General features: G+C 38.9%; 3 protein-coding genes across 4 annotated transcripts in view; all 3 read right to left on the bottom strand.

The window, feature by feature from the left end:
- Positions 1–203: 203 nt before the first annotated feature.
- Positions 204–3912, bottom strand: rilpl2 (Rab interacting lysosomal protein-like 2). 2 transcript variants are annotated; one of them, XM_014976298.2, is made up of 4 exons: positions 3429–3912; positions 3197–3351; positions 1976–2086; positions 204–778 (listed from the first exon to the last, which is right to left on the bottom strand). In XM_014976298.2, the coding sequence occupies exons 1-4, from the start codon at positions 3726–3728 to the stop codon at positions 757–759; spliced, it is 588 nt and encodes a 195-aa protein (XP_014831784.1). In that variant the 5' UTR covers positions 3729–3912; the 3' UTR covers positions 204–756. The 2 variants fall into 2 exon arrangements, with proteins under 2 accessions (XP_014831784.1, XP_014860341.1); XM_015004855.2 differs by having other exon boundaries at positions 3197–3348; positions 3429–3907.
- A 379-nt stretch (positions 3913–4291) lies between these two features.
- On the bottom strand, positions 4292–9940 carry LOC106909821 (RILP-like protein 1). Its single transcript, XM_014976294.2, has 8 exons — positions 9448–9940; positions 8509–8659; positions 7511–7632; positions 7154–7429; positions 6084–6269; positions 5662–5804; positions 5476–5574; positions 4292–5268 (listed from the first exon to the last, which is right to left on the bottom strand). Exons 1-8 carry the CDS (start codon positions 9721–9723, stop codon positions 5175–5177), a joined length of 1347 nt encoding a protein of 448 aa, XP_014831780.1. The 5' UTR covers positions 9724–9940; the 3' UTR covers positions 4292–5174.
- Positions 9941–11085: 1145 nt separating this feature from the next.
- Positions 11086–15323, bottom strand: part of hip1rb (huntingtin interacting protein 1 related b) — a 26422-nt gene continuing 22184 nt past the window's right edge. The window contains exons 24-32 of the mRNA XM_015004850.2: positions 15255–15313; positions 15108–15138; positions 14908–14970; positions 14683–14783; positions 14474–14579; positions 12818–12941; positions 12676–12737; positions 12207–12446; positions 11086–12125 (exon numbers count right to left, since the gene is read on the bottom strand). Coding sequence (XP_014860336.2) covers positions 12117–12125; positions 12207–12446; positions 12676–12737; positions 12818–12941; positions 14474–14579; positions 14683–14783; positions 14908–14970; positions 15108–15138; positions 15255–15313 — 795 coding nt within the window. The 3' untranslated portion in view covers positions 11086–12116. The remainder of the gene's footprint in view (positions 12126–12206; positions 12447–12675; positions 12738–12817; positions 12942–14473; positions 14580–14682; positions 14784–14907; positions 14971–15107; positions 15139–15254; positions 15314–15323) is intronic.

The following is a 15323-nucleotide window of genomic DNA, read 5'->3' as shown; positions in this document are numbered from 1 at the left end:
AAACAAACTTGTTGGTTAGATGAAAAAAGAAATTACTTTTGTCAGATATATGAATATCATAATCCTAGATATGAACAACAGACCTCAGGGGTGTTTAAACAGCTGCATTTATACTGAGATTGATTGAATTGTACACAGGTGAATATATAGTATTTTAACAGTACTATGGAGTATCAAAGTAAAGAGATCATGGTACAAAAGCATGACCCATTCTGCAGATTTTATTTGTAAAAACAGAAAATCACATGTCCTGTGTAAAAGAAAGAAATGACACAGGCTGTCAACAATCAGCAACCCTGTTTTTATTGCTACTTTGCATATCACACACTATGTCTGAGTGGTATTTTTTCCTAATTTCTTCATAACAGGCAATATTTACAACACTTCAATAGCAAATAGCCCCAAAAATCCAGCATAAAAAATGTAATCTGCATTGTTTTGTTGATACGATTGACTTTATGGGACCATATTTGATCCATTTGTTTACTTCATGATTTAAGACAAAACTTAAATGAGCACAGTTTTAAAAATGCTTGAACAGGGAATGACTCTAACTTAATACTTTCCAGTTACCTAAACTTATTTATAGTTCAGCTTCTCTAGTATCATAATACTTAAAATCATATTAGGTTAAAAATTATACAAAATATTGTTAGACTGACATGTGTATACAACAATAATTACAAAAGTGGTTAGAAATTGTGCAGATAAATCCCATTTGCCTCCAAGACAGAGAGATCATCTGAAGGACTCCTCTCATTTTCTCCTGAACGAAAACCTAAAAACAGAAAGAGTCCAGAGTCAGTTTAGTTTATCATGTGTGACCAGTCATGGTTCCTGTACAGTCAGGGAAAGTAAGTTTTTTCTTCTTGTCTGAAAAAGCACAAACAACATTTTCATTTCCAGAATTTTTTTCTCCAAACGATTGTTTAGAAAATATAAATCCTCCCATCCTTACATCAATCCATCATCCTTCCATCCATTCATCAATCAACAATCTGTGTGATATATGCTTATATTCTTTTTCCCCATCTGTCGCCATCCCTTTTTGGCCTCTAGTATTTTGGATAAAGCTGTTTGTGTCCAGCGTGTGAGCATCCGCTGCTGTGAGACTCTGACTAGTTGGCTAAATGTTACATTGCCATGAAAAATGTAAGTTCATAACACTTGGGATATATTAGCCAACAGTGACTTTCCTCCAATCAGTCCTTTGCAATATAAACATTGAACACACTGATATTATGATGACAAAATATTTGTGACATGTTGTGCAAACCCTATCAAATATCTAAATTGTATTTGGAAAGTAGGATGGACTCTATCTGCCCTTAATACTCACACACAGGATCTACGATGTTAGAGATGCTAAAGCTCATACAGAGTGGTGAATGATAAAGAAAGAAAATGTATCTAAGCGATGTGGGTTAATCAAAACTGATATTGCAGTTTTCATCAAAAATATCACAATTTAATATTTCCTGATATTGTCTTGTAGAAAAGCCTGCAGTAAGGTCTGGGAAGGACATACATTTATATTAAAGGCCCTTAAAGAAACTGAGAAATCCAGGATTTTCATTTGGGAAAACTATGGAACATTAGGAGAAATGTATAGCTGTCCCGTCACTGGAACGGTGGGTTAATGGCTGACAGGCGCTCCAATCCAAGTCAGAGTAGCTTGTAATTACCGACAATAGTTTAGAAGATGGACACATTTTCCAGCCTCACTCACTCCTCACGCACAAACATTCTCTGCATCAGCATGACTTCACTGGGTCACAAGTACAGCATTAGCGCACAGGAGAACGGCTGTAAGGATAATCTGCCTGTTATCTTCACCTCAGCATCATGTGACTGAGGAAAAAAACAACAACTTTGAATTCCTTGCATTTTACCTGTGATAGTAAAACTTTCTGACATTCAAAGTAAGTTTATATTAGTTAATTTATTATTTAGATCTAACCATTTTGTAACTTACAGTTTTCCTATGGTTGTCTTCTCATTTACTGTGGATGAACCATCCTCTGTGGCTGGCGGCGTACCCAGATCCACGTCAACCATGGTGGGTTCAGATTGAGGTAGAATCCCACTGCAGAAGAATTGGCAGGTTTATGGTCACTTGGAGAGATGGTACAGCAATTTTGAATTAAAAATAGTGTTCAAAGTTGAGGAACTTGAAACATTTCACACCATTCAGCAGAATTCAGTCTTTTTTCTCTCATTTCAATAAAAAGGTTACAGCAGATATTTGTATTATGGTCAGACTTTAATTGCAAAACCTGCAAAAATGACATTTAGACAAACCCTAGCCCTATCCCTTTCTTTCCCTAAATTGCTATTTACTTTTTGCATACTTGTCCAGAATCACTAAATGAAGTTCAAAACTTTTCTGTAAAAATGATAGGAACCCTCTATATAGCAAAAGTCAGACTTCCTTTGCAGATAGTCTGACTGACTATTATATAGGATTATATAAGTTTTTTAAATAGGAAAAAGGGGACATTGCTCCTCTGTACAGCAAGTACTTCGAAAATATATAATAAGCACGTGTAAAATTTGGACCTAAGATAACTCTTTCAGACAAGTTTCTCTTTAAATTGCCATCTCCAGGATGTCCCAGCCTCATGAGCTGAAGTCTTTATGTTTGTAAAGCTGCTGCCATAGTGGAGGACAGACAGAGTTGACACAAATGGTCAAATATATGTATACATGCATATCAATATACATATGAAAGTCTATCAAATATTGCATGAGATGTTTTGCAACATACAAATTACACTGTTTCAGTATAATGAGCAGCTCTTTCATTACAGTGTAATAGCTGTAATAATACATCATTTATAAATATTAGCAATTTTGAGCATAATTTATAGCTTTTTTTTTTTTTTTTACTTGAATTAAAACATTTTCCTCGTTTTTAGCTACATTTTGTGTGTAAATGCACTTAAAAAGTAATTTCTTTTCAAGGTAATCAAACAATGAGAATCTCATCCCAGTTTTTTGCAGCGGGTTTGTTTTTTACAAAACTGTTGTCTTGGTTGTTGATGCTCTGTGTGGGATTACATGCAAAACAAACTCTTTCTGGTGCTTCTAATGCAAATAAACAATAACTGATTAACATTATTGTGCGTTAGTGGTGAAACGGTGCCAGCAGCTTGACGGATAAATCAGGTTTTAATAAAACAGGCTGTGTGGGGACCTCTTATACAGCTGAAGCTCCTCTTGGGCCACCATGAGCTGAGCCTTCAGCTGGTTCCTCTCCTGCAGAACCTCCTTCAGCTCCTGCATGGTGAAGCGCGGTCTGTTGGGGTCATTCAGGTCCACCACCAGTTGATTAGCTCCCACAGTTTGCTGCTGGGACAAGGAAGACATTGTTAAAACCTCTCCACGTCTCCCCCTGACAAGAGCTTGAGCCGGAGGATGAAGCTCACCCCGGTCTGTCCGGAGGAGGAAGAGCCCTCCCTGATGATCCTGTCCAGCTCTGCCTTCAGGTTGTCCCGCTCCATTTTCAGCTCCTCCACTGACAGATTGTACTTGTTCACCAGCGTTTCAAACATTTCCAGGACTCGGACTATCCTGAACTGTAAATCCGACACTTCTTCACCAGTGCTGCTTATTTTTAACAAATCTCGGCCGATCACGTAGGAAATGTCATACACATCTTCGACGGTGAGCTCAAAAGCGTTTTTCTCGAAGGCCAGAGCAGGCGACGATTCTTCACCAAACTCCATCGCGACACGGCTGGACTCCTTAAGATTACGGAATAAAGTCACTTTTGAAACAACAGACTACCTAAAAAGTTCCAAACACAGCGATTGCTCTCCGTTTTAGACTTTAATTTTCTAAACGAAGGTAACAAACTTCCAGCGGAGCAGTACTTCCCCCCCATCACTCATCCTCCAATGGCGTGGCAGCAGAGGAGGGCAAAGTATCCTAGCGACAGGTGAGCTCAAAGATCGTCTACGGTTAGGACAGCTCACTTGGAGACGATCAAAGCGTAAAGGGAGGTCGTAGATTTAAAGGAAAACTAGGAAGCTCGCCTTGTCATCTGTTCTTCGTGACACCCAGAACCGTCAGGATCAAGTGATAGATCACGTGATTAAATGTTTACCACTTTTATTGCCTTCTCTATTTGTCAGGGTGAAAAGATCCAGTCAAGAATTTCAAGAACAGAAAATTGCTTCTCCACACTAAACACTGCTAGTCTGTGAAATGTACAAACATCAAGGGCGCCATGATCCTGTAGTGCTTTTCAGAATCAATGTTTATATTCAATAGACACACACATGCAAAATAGCAAAAATAAACTTTTATTACTTTAATCACAAGTAACACAATTTTACATGTACTGCTCAGCAGACACATGATGCTATCCACAGCAAATTTGTTACATAATTATTAATAATAAAGCAGTAAGGCTGTGGCTTCTCTGAGCAAAAACACTTTTCACACAGATTAATATACACACTATGACTTTAAAAACATAAATCTCCCTTAATGTCCAAGTAACTTGTAAAGGCACAGTTTTTACATAATTCAGACGATGCTGCAAAGCTAAGAACAACTAAATAAAAAAAACCCAAAAAACTATTCATAATTCATCATTATTTTCAAAGAACTCCTCAGTTGTCCTGTATTTGGACTATTTGGATTCATTTAAAGCTCTTTCTTGCCAATCTGGCCATAAGTAAAACATATAAAAACAGCCCCGTTAATTCACACTGATGTAAATAAAATGAATAGGCAGGGGTTGGTTATCAACATCAAGGCATCCAGAGATTTTAAAAACTCATGGCTTCAAATGTAGGAACATTTTTTTTGTCATTCCTCATTTCTGAATTAAATCCCTCAATAATATGTCATAAAAGTGCTTGAGTTTTCTCCAGCTGTGAGGAACATAAAAAATGTAATGCTCTCCTTTCGCACATGTTACTGCACACTGCAAATCAGCCAGCTATATTGCTTAAACAACAGTAGTAAAACTTATTTTTTGTTTAACATAAAAGCAATCACAATATCTTTGACATTTCTGATTGTGCTTGATTATTACTATAATACAACAAGATTCTCTAATTGGCCCATGTCTAGTATGAACACAACATAGGATTAGCTTAGAATAATTTCTGCTGTTAAATCAGCTCTTTGTGTCGAGATGAACATTTCCTTTAAAAGACAAGTCATACAAAGGAAACAAGTCTTCTTATTGGCAACAACGTGGGATCGTCTGTGATCAAACCGGCAGCCACCATTGGCATTATGGCAGTGAAGATCCTGTCCAGATAGAAAATGGACAACAGGTTGAGGAGTGTTGAAGAAGAAAACACAAAAATACATTGAAAGAGTTTCAGTGAGTTTTTATGGCAGCGTTACTATTTATTGCAAATTCCTTTGTTGATATTAAAAGCAAAAATGGGCGTTAAAAACCTTGAATCAGGTGGTGGAAGAAAAAAAAAAAGAAGTACTGATCTCTTTACTTACAGCCGTCTTATTCCTGATTCAGGCTGATCGGCTGAAGTTAGCTGTGATGGGGTATTTGTGGTAGAGTCACTAGGACTGGTGTCGTCTTCCAAGTCCTCACTGAAGCAAAATAGATGTTTCATTACATTCCAGTGCCAATGCCTTTTTAACAGAAGCCAGAGTGAGAGAATTCAAATCAAATCCTACCTCTTGTAATACGCCAACTCTTCCTGGAGCATGAACACCTGGGCTTTGAGTTCGTTCTTCTCCTGCAGGACATCCTGCAGCTCCTGCAAGGTGAAACGAGGTTTGTCTGCCTCATCCTCAGACTCTGCAGGAGCTGACTGTGTCTACAGTAAAAAAAAAAAAAAAAACACACATTCAGCTGTTCTCTTGCATCAACAGCAGTAACAAAGCCGGTGGCTGAGTGGGCCTCTGGGCAGCCAAGCAGGGGAAATGATAACCTGGTTGTCACGGTGATGGTAAATGATTTGCTATGCTCAAAAGAAGGCCTATGTTGCTGAAAGCTAGTGGTGGAAAAAGGTAATTTGAGACAGCTGATTAGCAATAAATGGGATGTAGAAATCATTTCTATCAGCAGCATGCAGTCTATTGAAACAAGCTCTTACCAGAACATGTGCTGCAGTGTTTTCTTCTTTAGTAAGGTCTCCCTCATTCTTTCTGTTTGCTGTTGTTGACAGAAGTGAGAGGCTCTTGTCACACTCGAGGCACTTTGCCATGAAGCCAGGATCCCCTCCACACTCCACCCACACAGAACGCGGTTTGACAGAGTCAGAAAGAATGGTTTCTGCAGCCTGGATTCGGGACAAAGAACAGCCATTTACAGAGCTTGGCAAAACACAGTGGATGTTTTCACATTTGGTCTCATTTCAACCACAAACATTCGTGCATTTTCATCATATTTTATGTGACAAAGTAGCTGAGTGGGAGGAAGATGATGCATGATTTTAAATAGAAAACAGTCTTTCGTAGAACCACCTGTTGCTGCAAACTGCATGTCTCATGGTGTTTTACTTCAGCCAGTCTTGCTCATCAAGTGACTGAAAATTTTGTTCCTCCTTCTTTGTGCAAAAGCTCAAGCTGAATGTAGAGTGTGACGTCTGAACTGCAGTTTTCAAAAGTTGCTGCGGATTCTCAATTGCATTTAGAGCTAGACTTTGACTGGGCCACTCAGCACACATTCAGCTTTGATCCGTTTTCTTTTCCCTGCTGAAAAAATGCTTCTCCACGATATAATGCTGCCACCACCATGTTTCACTGTTGGGACGTGTCCAGGGTAATGTGCTGTACAAGCTTTCCTCCACATGGTAGGGAGAATATTTTGAACTAACCCTGCCTTAAACTTTTTTCCAACTTTCTCCCCGACCTGTCTGCTGTGTTTCTTGGTCCTCTTGATGACGTTTGTTCACTAATGTCCTCTAACAAACCTCCAAGGTCTTCACAGAATGGCTGGATTTATACTGAGATTGAAATTGGACCCTATTTTCTAGTAAGGTGGCTCAACAAGAATGTATTTTAGTGTACCAGGGTAATCTGGGATTACACATAAACATGCCACACTTGTCATATTTTGATTAGGAAATGATTTAGAAAATCGTTTAAATTTTTCCTCCCCCTTTACAGCTGCTACATGTCATTTTATCTTGGTGCATCACAAGCAGCCCGACACACTTCTTACCGTCAATGGTGCCGACGTTGGTGAAGAGTTCCCAGATCTTGTTCCCAGAGGGGATTCCATCTCTACAAGTTCTCTTTCTAGTTCCTTCTCCTGGAGCTCCTTTGTCAGTCTCCTGACCTCCAGCTGCAGCGCTGCATACTCCTGCTGCTGCGCCTGGGCAGAGGCCTCCAGCTCAGCTCTCTGCTGGATCAGCGTCTTGCCCTGAGCCTCCATCAGTCCGGTCCTGTGTAGAAGGTCCTGGTTGATCCTGATGAGCCGATGCTGCTGCAGCTGGAGCTGTTTTTGAGAGAGTTAAAGCCACTTTAGTTCATGTCAAAGATGGCGTCAACATGTTTTGACTGAAGATCAGATCCTGACCGCTTCAACATCTTCGTTTCTTAGCGTTAGCTCGTGGTCTTTCGCACGGATTTCGTCTCTCTGTTTATCCGCCAGGTCTTTTAGCTTCTGTATCACTCGGCTTTCTTTCTCAGACGTTTGTGCTAATAAGGAAGACGTTGTCAGTGATATGAGAGCCACAATAATTAATCCACACAGAAAAATCTCTTTTTTTTTTTTTTTTTTACAGATGTGTTATCAGACAGACAGCATGTAAAGTTCAAGTAGAAACAAACCTCCAAACGCCTATTTTCATGCAGTAAACACATTATAAGATGCTAAAATGCTTATTTCCATTTTTTAATATCCGATCTATTTAAGGCTTGCTTAGATTTTCTTGCACAATGATATCATTTCATACACCATTAAGAAAACTAATGCATCAGCGGGCACGGTAATCTAGTCATGCAGAACTAATTTATTTAAGTGCGCAAATCCATTAGCGAGTGTGTGAGGGCTGCAGCTCAGACTGTAAGTACAGCTGCACGCACCAAGAGTCTCACACAAGAGATATATTTTGGTCTGCTTCAAAAATAGTCTCCTTTCCAAGCTCCCGACTGACCTACTTTGAGGTCAACTTACAAACGTGTATTTTTATGTAGATTTTTTAAAAGTCTTTTTCTGACTTTTTTGCTTGTTAGCTAATTTTCAGTTTACTTTTTATTAACCTTACCGCAACACTAAATTGTGCAGTGTTGTGACAGAAAAGGGGACAAATTGAGGGCAAATAAAAGGCCGAGTCATGAAAAAACTAAATTAAACACATGAACAGTTTAACAGGTTCAATGTTCAATGCCACACTGGTTCATCCTTTGACTTTATTGGGTTTTTATGCCCGAGTGATTAACAGTAGGGAAGAATCAATATAGAATTTGAGCTGATATCTCATATTATGTTTGTATTTGCATGAGCATAATGAACTGCGTTTTCTCTGCAGTGATTACAACATGGCTAATAATCAATCAGAAAGATGCACCCACCTTCGTGTTTCTGTAGGTCCTCCTCCGTGACGGGGGACTCTTTCAGCGAGAGGCTCACCAGCAGCCTCTTGTTCTCTGCCTGAAGCTGAGTGATCTGAGACAGCAGGTCCTGGACTTCTCCCCTCCATACATCTTCCACCTGCTCCAATTCCTGAGCCACAGAAGATATGACAGCCGAGTGAATCTGTTTAGCATGGTTTTGGTTTGCTGCCTTTCTTCAGAGCAGGGTCTGGATCTAAGTCAGCAGCGAAACAAACGTCCCACCTTTGTTTAAATGAAAATGTGAACATTTATCGAACAAGCAGATTATTTGTGTAAAAGTTTCATCGTGAGGTGGGGATGCTTTTCTTCACCAGAGGCAAAAGTGCCCGTCAGAGAGTTATTGTGAATATGAATAAATATAAATACAGGCCATTGAGGTTAGTACACTGAACTGTGGCCAGAGTTGAATGGTTTAGTTTCAACTTCTATTCAGTCAAAGTCCAAAATTAAATTTATGTTCAAAAATGCTCTTTGTTAAATCTAACAGAGCAGTAGCTACTTGCAGTAATTGTTAACAAAGATCGGTCTCCAGATGTTCAAGCTGGACATGCCTGAAAAACAGCATTAATAATGAGAGCAAGAGTGAGTTGATTCCTGGGGGCTGAATGTTAATAGATGTTGAGCTTATCAGGTTTTCATTTTGTAAAAAAGAAAAAAAAATCAACAAACAAACAAAAAACATTAAATGATATCGTTTCCTTTTCACTTCACAATTATAAGTTATTTTAATTACTTAAAATAACTTAAGTAATTAAAATAGAAATATACAGATTTAGGTTGCTCTATAACCTCAAACTCCAATGAAGTCCATTGGAGTTTGAGGTTGTGGCGGGACAACGTGTGAACCTTCTGCAGAGCGAAGAGCCTGTCAAGTCGATGCGGATTCTCTGCACTGACCTTCTGGTGCTTCTTCTCCTGCTCGTATCTGTCGCTCCGCTCCCGCTGCAGCCTGTCCAGCTCCCTGCGCAGCTCCTCAGCCTCCTGACCAGCTGCTCCGCGGCCCACAAGTGCCTCCAGAAACTCCAGAACCCGCACCACTCGGGGAACCACCCCAACCAGGCACTCGCACCCGAACTTGTCTATGACCCGCTCAAACTCCTGGCCGAGCACCGCCGCGATGTCGTACACGTCCATGACGGTGAGCTCCGCCGCGGGTCTGTCCAGCGCTGACATAACGTGGGTCTCTGTCTGTCCCTGGTTCTTTAATTACACCCTCGAAATCCAGCATATCTCTGCTAACCTCAAAGCTTTCAACAGGCTCACATTAAGAGTGGAAATAATGAGTTTACGGAAGCACGCTGAGGCGTGTTTGAACGCCGAGGAAACCTGTTGGAGTTTGTTGACAGTTTAAACCTGACCAACGTCTGCGGTGCTGCTCTACCGCTGATGCTGCCTTCGGGTCAAACCGAAAACTCGGAAATTTAAGATTCCACCTATCAAAGTGCTGTGGCACAAACTTATCCGCCTTCTCAATTCAAAATAAGTCAATGAATAAAGTGAATTAGCATATATTTTATGACTCTTCTTATTCAATCAAGCTAAACGGTGAAGTTCTGTTTGTGCAAGTAATAATTTAATTTCAAAAACCATCCACTTCACAAGGGAACAGTGGATTAATATTACTATAAGCAACATAATAAAACATAAAACTACAATATATTAAAGGTAATAGCAGTGTGTGCTTTCTCGATCACAGGCGCTGTGTAATTTATAGAAGTTGTCGTTTTTTCAACGGCTTTGAAGACACCATTCCTCCTTCAAGTTATATACAAAGCACTACTGCGCATGTCAAGACGTGCATACGCAACCTTCGATGCCCAACCACCACTTGCGGATGATTTCGCATGCAGTACGCAAAAACTTACCATTTATAAAAACATCCAGTCAAATATAGCGATTAAATGATCCGTTTAAAGCAGATTAAAAACAAAATAAAGAAATAAAAAAACATAGATTAAAAAAAAAAACATTTATTGATACTTCATGGAAGCCCAACAATTACGTCCTCCAGACGCAAAAGTTTATTTCAGTAACCCAATTCACTAAGTGAAATTACATTATTTAGGTTAATTCTACATGGCTATTTTCGAGCCATTTCTGTTATTTATGATTTTCCACTAACAGCTAATGAAAACATAAAGATTAGAACATCACACCAATAAAAAACATTTTAATACAGAAACATAGATTTGATTAAAACAGATGCTTGCTTATCCTTTTTTCTTATTTTTGTTACTTTTAATTCGACAAACAAGCCTCAACAAAGCATATTCAAATTTATAGAATGCAGTTGACCCATATTTATAAGACTGACAAGTCAGCTTCTTTGGCATTATTCAAAGGGTTGGACTATTTTTCAGTGGTCTATCCTCCTTTTAGACAAAGGAACATTTGGTAGTTCATTCAGTAACTGAAAATAAGTTCATATTGATTTTTGAAAGCATATTTCTGCTGAAACTATTTACTAAATTATACCCCCAAAAGCTTCCCAAGTTTGTAAAAGGTATTTTATTAATGAAGCAACACAAGACCAAATTAAATCAAACATTTATTGTTTGAGTGACATTTACACTTCTTACAAGGAAAAAAAAACACACCAGTATCTTTACTAAAATATATATATACATTAATAGATCTGAGTAAAAAGACATTCTTAAAGAGGAGAGGATGCATTTTAAGACCCTGCAGGAAACACTCAGACGCCTTAAAGTTGCTCATCAACTAACCCTAAATTTATATATTCAGCCTGCAAGAAGCGTTTGATAATAGGACATCTACAGCTGATACATAGTGTGCAAGCTTTAGGTCTGTCTATGCTTTAACATAGTATCTCTGCTCTCCTCTTGTAAAGGGACATTCGTGAGATAAATGTAGTGTAAGTAGCAGTCTCTTGTACAGACTGCAAATCTTTACAGGCAACATTTAATGCATCTATGAAGTATTATTCAAGGCCTCTGATACAATCTTGTTCAGTTCAGGGGGGAAAAAAACTGCAAATTTGCACAAAAAGGCAAAACTAGAGGTATATCATACTTCTGCAACAACATGAACACACACCAAGTCATTCCCCAGTCTCCTTTCACCACTATCACAACATAAATAATACAGAACAGAGTATAGCAAAAAAAAAAGAGAGAAAGATGTGATCTAAAAGTGTGCAATAAGGCTGCCATAAACTTGATTAAATTCAACTGTTCATCAACAGGATATGTGGCTGATTTGTGTTTGCATTCCACATAAAAAGGTAGCAGTAGTTTTAATTTTTAAGTTGTTAGTAATACAGAATTTTTTAAAAATGCCTAAAATAAAATGTTCTTAATATCAAACATGGAAAATATAAAGGAAAAACAGGGCAGTTCCTACAGGCATTAAGAGTAAAAAACAAGAAAACAGGCAGGAGGGCCATTTTGGCAAACAAGGAATGAAAGGTAGAATAAAAATAAAGGAAAACGTTGAGAAGAAGGTTGACACTGGATTGTCAGTATAGCTGGAAATTCACAAAAAAGGCCAAATATTTCTTCTCTAAATCCGGTCATCCTGCAGTGAAGCTTTGCCATCCTCTGCATTTACTTGAACTGCAACATGAAAAAGAAGAAACTTTTAATTTCAAGTCATGTTCTATTTTCTTATTTTTGACTGACTTTAGGTTTTATTACCCCTGGTTTCGATGGTATGTTGGGTTTTTGGGAGAGCGTGGGTTTCCTCCCGAGGGGAGGCTTGCTGGGCTTGGGGGACATGTTGAGAGGACGGGGCTGCTGGACAGGTGACGGCGTGTCGCCGTTTCGCTCAGAAACTTGCTCCATAGGAACGCCGGCTAAGTCGTAGTGTTTCTTCCTGAGCTCACCCAGACGCAAACGCTCGTTCTCCAGCTGAGTTTCCAGTTCCAGCACTTTCACCTAACGGATCGAGACACACACGCTGTTTGTTTGCAACTAATGTTCGACGCATTCGGTTTTTCTCTAAAGTTAAATCTGTATCTCAGCTTTTCTTATCTAATTTTATCAACAAATTATTGTGTTGGTTCATGACTGAAATTTTCCATTGAAGTATTCAGTCAGACTTTTCAATCGATCACCTTCAATACAGTTTGTGGAACAGCAAGTCATGATCAGCAACACTGCTTACCTGTGACTCCATTTCTTCTTTTTTCAACTTGATAAGAGACATCCCAGAGAAGTCCATGGGATCTGTTCGATTGAAGCATATTAAGGGTTAGAAACCAACCAATACGTCTGCTGATCTTCTACACAAGTAAATGTGCACCCACCTTTGTCTTCCAGGTTTTCCTGTCCCGTCTTTGTTGAGGCCACGACTTTAGCAGCCATCTCGTTGACGTGACGAGAGGCCTGCTGGAGAACGCCCAGCCTCTTGCTGCTGCGGTCGGCCTTGACCTGAGAGGAAACAAGGAGATCAACGTGAACAGAGCAGGTTTAGAGAAATCTTTTGAGTTTTCCGTTTAAAAAAAAAAAAAAAAATCATGTTTGATTATCTGGAAACCGACCATGTTGTAAGGGTTTTTTTTTTCTTTTTTCCATGAACTCCAACTTAGAAAGGCAGCTTGATGGGTTGAGAGCAGAAAATCCAATCTTGCGTTAAAACATTTCGTAGACTTCACTTCTCTCTCACCAGAGCCCCGTATAGATACGAGTCCATTACCCAAATTATTTTTATCAGGACATTTGATCAGATTGTCTACTGACACGGCCCTCAGCTAAGAATTTTCCTTTTCAGAACAAGTCCTGCACAATGAGCCAGCTGGCACGCAGATTAGATTTTCCACTTAGAACTTTGAATGTGACAATCTGTCGAAAGTTATCAGATTTCTTTTTTTAAAGAATAGTTTTTTTTATTCCAGATGTTGTTGAAAAAAGTCAGATCAGATTGAAGCTAAATTATTTTGAAAACCAAAAGGTTTTTTGCCGTACTAACATTTAGCAAATTTCAAATCAGATTTCCATAAATGAAGTATGAAAGTAAAAAAAAGTTAAAAAAAAGAAAAAGGTGAATAAATGAGCATTGTTAAATAAATGGTTATTTGTTTAACAATGACAATTAGCTGTAGCCACATATTTTTTCTGTCTGAGCAAATTGATGGAGAAAATGAACTGAAAATGAACTTAAACAGTTTGACAATGTCCATGAAATAACATTTGGTTGCTACATTACTGCAGTTGAGTTAAACAGTCATGAGTGAAACATCTCACTTGCACAGCCACATTGTCCTCTAATATAAAGCGTTCTTGTAACCCGGTTGTTCAGAGGATTTGGAATAAAGTAAAATTCTAGTCAAAACTTCAGCAGAAACTACAGGGTCAATCTGAATGTTGTCATTATTCCTGGACGTTTTGGAGTTTTGAATTATGGTTCTGGTCACAATTTGTTGCTCACCACTGCTGTGAATTACAGGAAGACAAGACTCACCCTAAAGATCTGACAGGTCTGCCTGATACTGCTCTCCAATAACATTTCTACTGACTTCCTCCTCCTCATTGAATAAATCATCATATAAACCTCCAGCATAAATTTGAGTTCATAAAGTGAAGACATTTTTCTTAAGCTGGAACTTATTAATGCTCTGACAGCCAAGTTCAGCAAATGTAACACTAATTGAAACTTTGAGCTACGTTCTCAGCTGCCTTTTGCTCTCCTTTTTCTTTCCTCCTCTTAAATATTTACCCATGTCATGGGAATAAATCTATAATTTGTGAGCTACAAGTCTGGACAAAACCGAGAAGGAAAAGTTGTAAAAATTGCCTTTTAATGGACAAGATAGAAGACTAAAATGACACATTTTCCAAACTTTATTAGCGAATATAGATTTTTAAAAGTTATGAAGATTACATTACATTGGCTTTATATGGCGATGTTGATGTGGAGTAGAAGCCTCCTGAACATGATATTTTCTAAGATGTTAGATGATTACCTTTGAGGCAGCGACCAGCTGTGCTGTACTCGCAGCGATCTCATGCGAGCAGACTATCAGCTCCTCATATTTACCAGTGTACAGCACCACCTTGTCAGCAGAATCCCTACAATTAGAAAAAACATGAAAATTACGTCACCCCTTCAGCCTCTTTTCTGCTCACACAATTCAAAATAAGCAACAAGACAAGACGGTAAACAGGAACTCACACCAACTCCGTGGCTCCCCATCCCACGGCCTTGGCAGCAGAGATGAGTCCCTCGGTCCAGCGAGAGTTTCTGGCGTAGAATTCCCTTATGCTTGCTCCGCCCTTATAGAGAAACGCATCAACACATTTAGACGAGATTTCTGAATGAAACGCCACCACTTGAATCTTAATCGGCGACGAATAAGCCGGCTACTTTGGGTTGGAAACTTAGAAAACAGTGACTCACCCTCCCACCCTCAACGATCTCCTTCTGCAAGTCTGTGGACGCTACGACCAGCATGCGGATGGCCTGAAGGAGGATACGTGTGAAACTGAGTAAGAAACTCAACATATGTTCACATGAATCATGAATAAGAACACACACTAAGCTTGTTGGTCTATAACAAGTTTGAACATTGTTTAAAAGAATAATAAAAAAAAACTCACCTTCATCAGATCAGTGCAGCTGTAGAGGATTCTGGGAAAAGAAGTGGGATTTAACAAAAATGTACACAAATTTTTAAAAAATGATTAGAAACCAACGTCTGAGTGGCACAGATGAATTTAGATATGTAAAAAAAAAAAAGAACAAACCTTTCATTGACCTCCAGTTTTACCCCTGATGTGTCTTTCCGTGCCTGATTCATCATTTCCTAAATTGAA

The sequence above is a fragment of the Poecilia mexicana genome, unplaced genomic scaffold (assembly GCF_051168715.1).
Source record: "Poecilia mexicana isolate PSO_F unplaced genomic scaffold, ASM5116871v1 scaffold_9, whole genome shotgun sequence".
Classification (NCBI taxonomy): domain Eukaryota; kingdom Metazoa; phylum Chordata; class Actinopteri; order Cyprinodontiformes; family Poeciliidae; genus Poecilia; species Poecilia mexicana.
This window is presented reverse-complemented; position numbering and strand designations above follow the sequence as displayed.

Bases quoted from the DNA above. Each gene is read 5' to 3' on its own strand.
- LOC106909821 (XM_014976294.2), bottom strand. From the start codon at position 9,723: ATGTCAGCGCTGGACAGACCCGCGGCGGAGCTCACCGTCATGGACGTG. The intron at 7,430-7,510 runs GTCAGGATCTGA...TCTCAAAAACAG, and splicing joins GAAACGAAGATGTTGAAGCG to CTCCAGCTGCAGCAGCATCG. The intron at 5,805-6,083 runs GTAAGAGCTTGT...TTTTTACTGTAG, and splicing joins ACACTGCAGCACATGTTCTG to ACACAGTCAGCTCCTGCAGA.
- rilpl2 (XM_014976298.2), bottom strand. From the start codon at position 3,728: ATGGAGTTTGGTGAAGAATCGTCGCCTGCTCTGGCCTTCGAGAAAAAC. The intron at 2,087-3,196 runs GTCCCCACACAG...ATTCTTCTGCAG, and splicing joins GAGCTTCAGCTGTATAAGAG to TGGGATTCTACCTCAATCTG. The intron at 779-1,975 runs GTAAGTTACAAA...TTCTGTTTTTAG, and splicing joins AAGACAACCATAGGAAAACT to GTTTTCGTTCAGGAGAAAAT.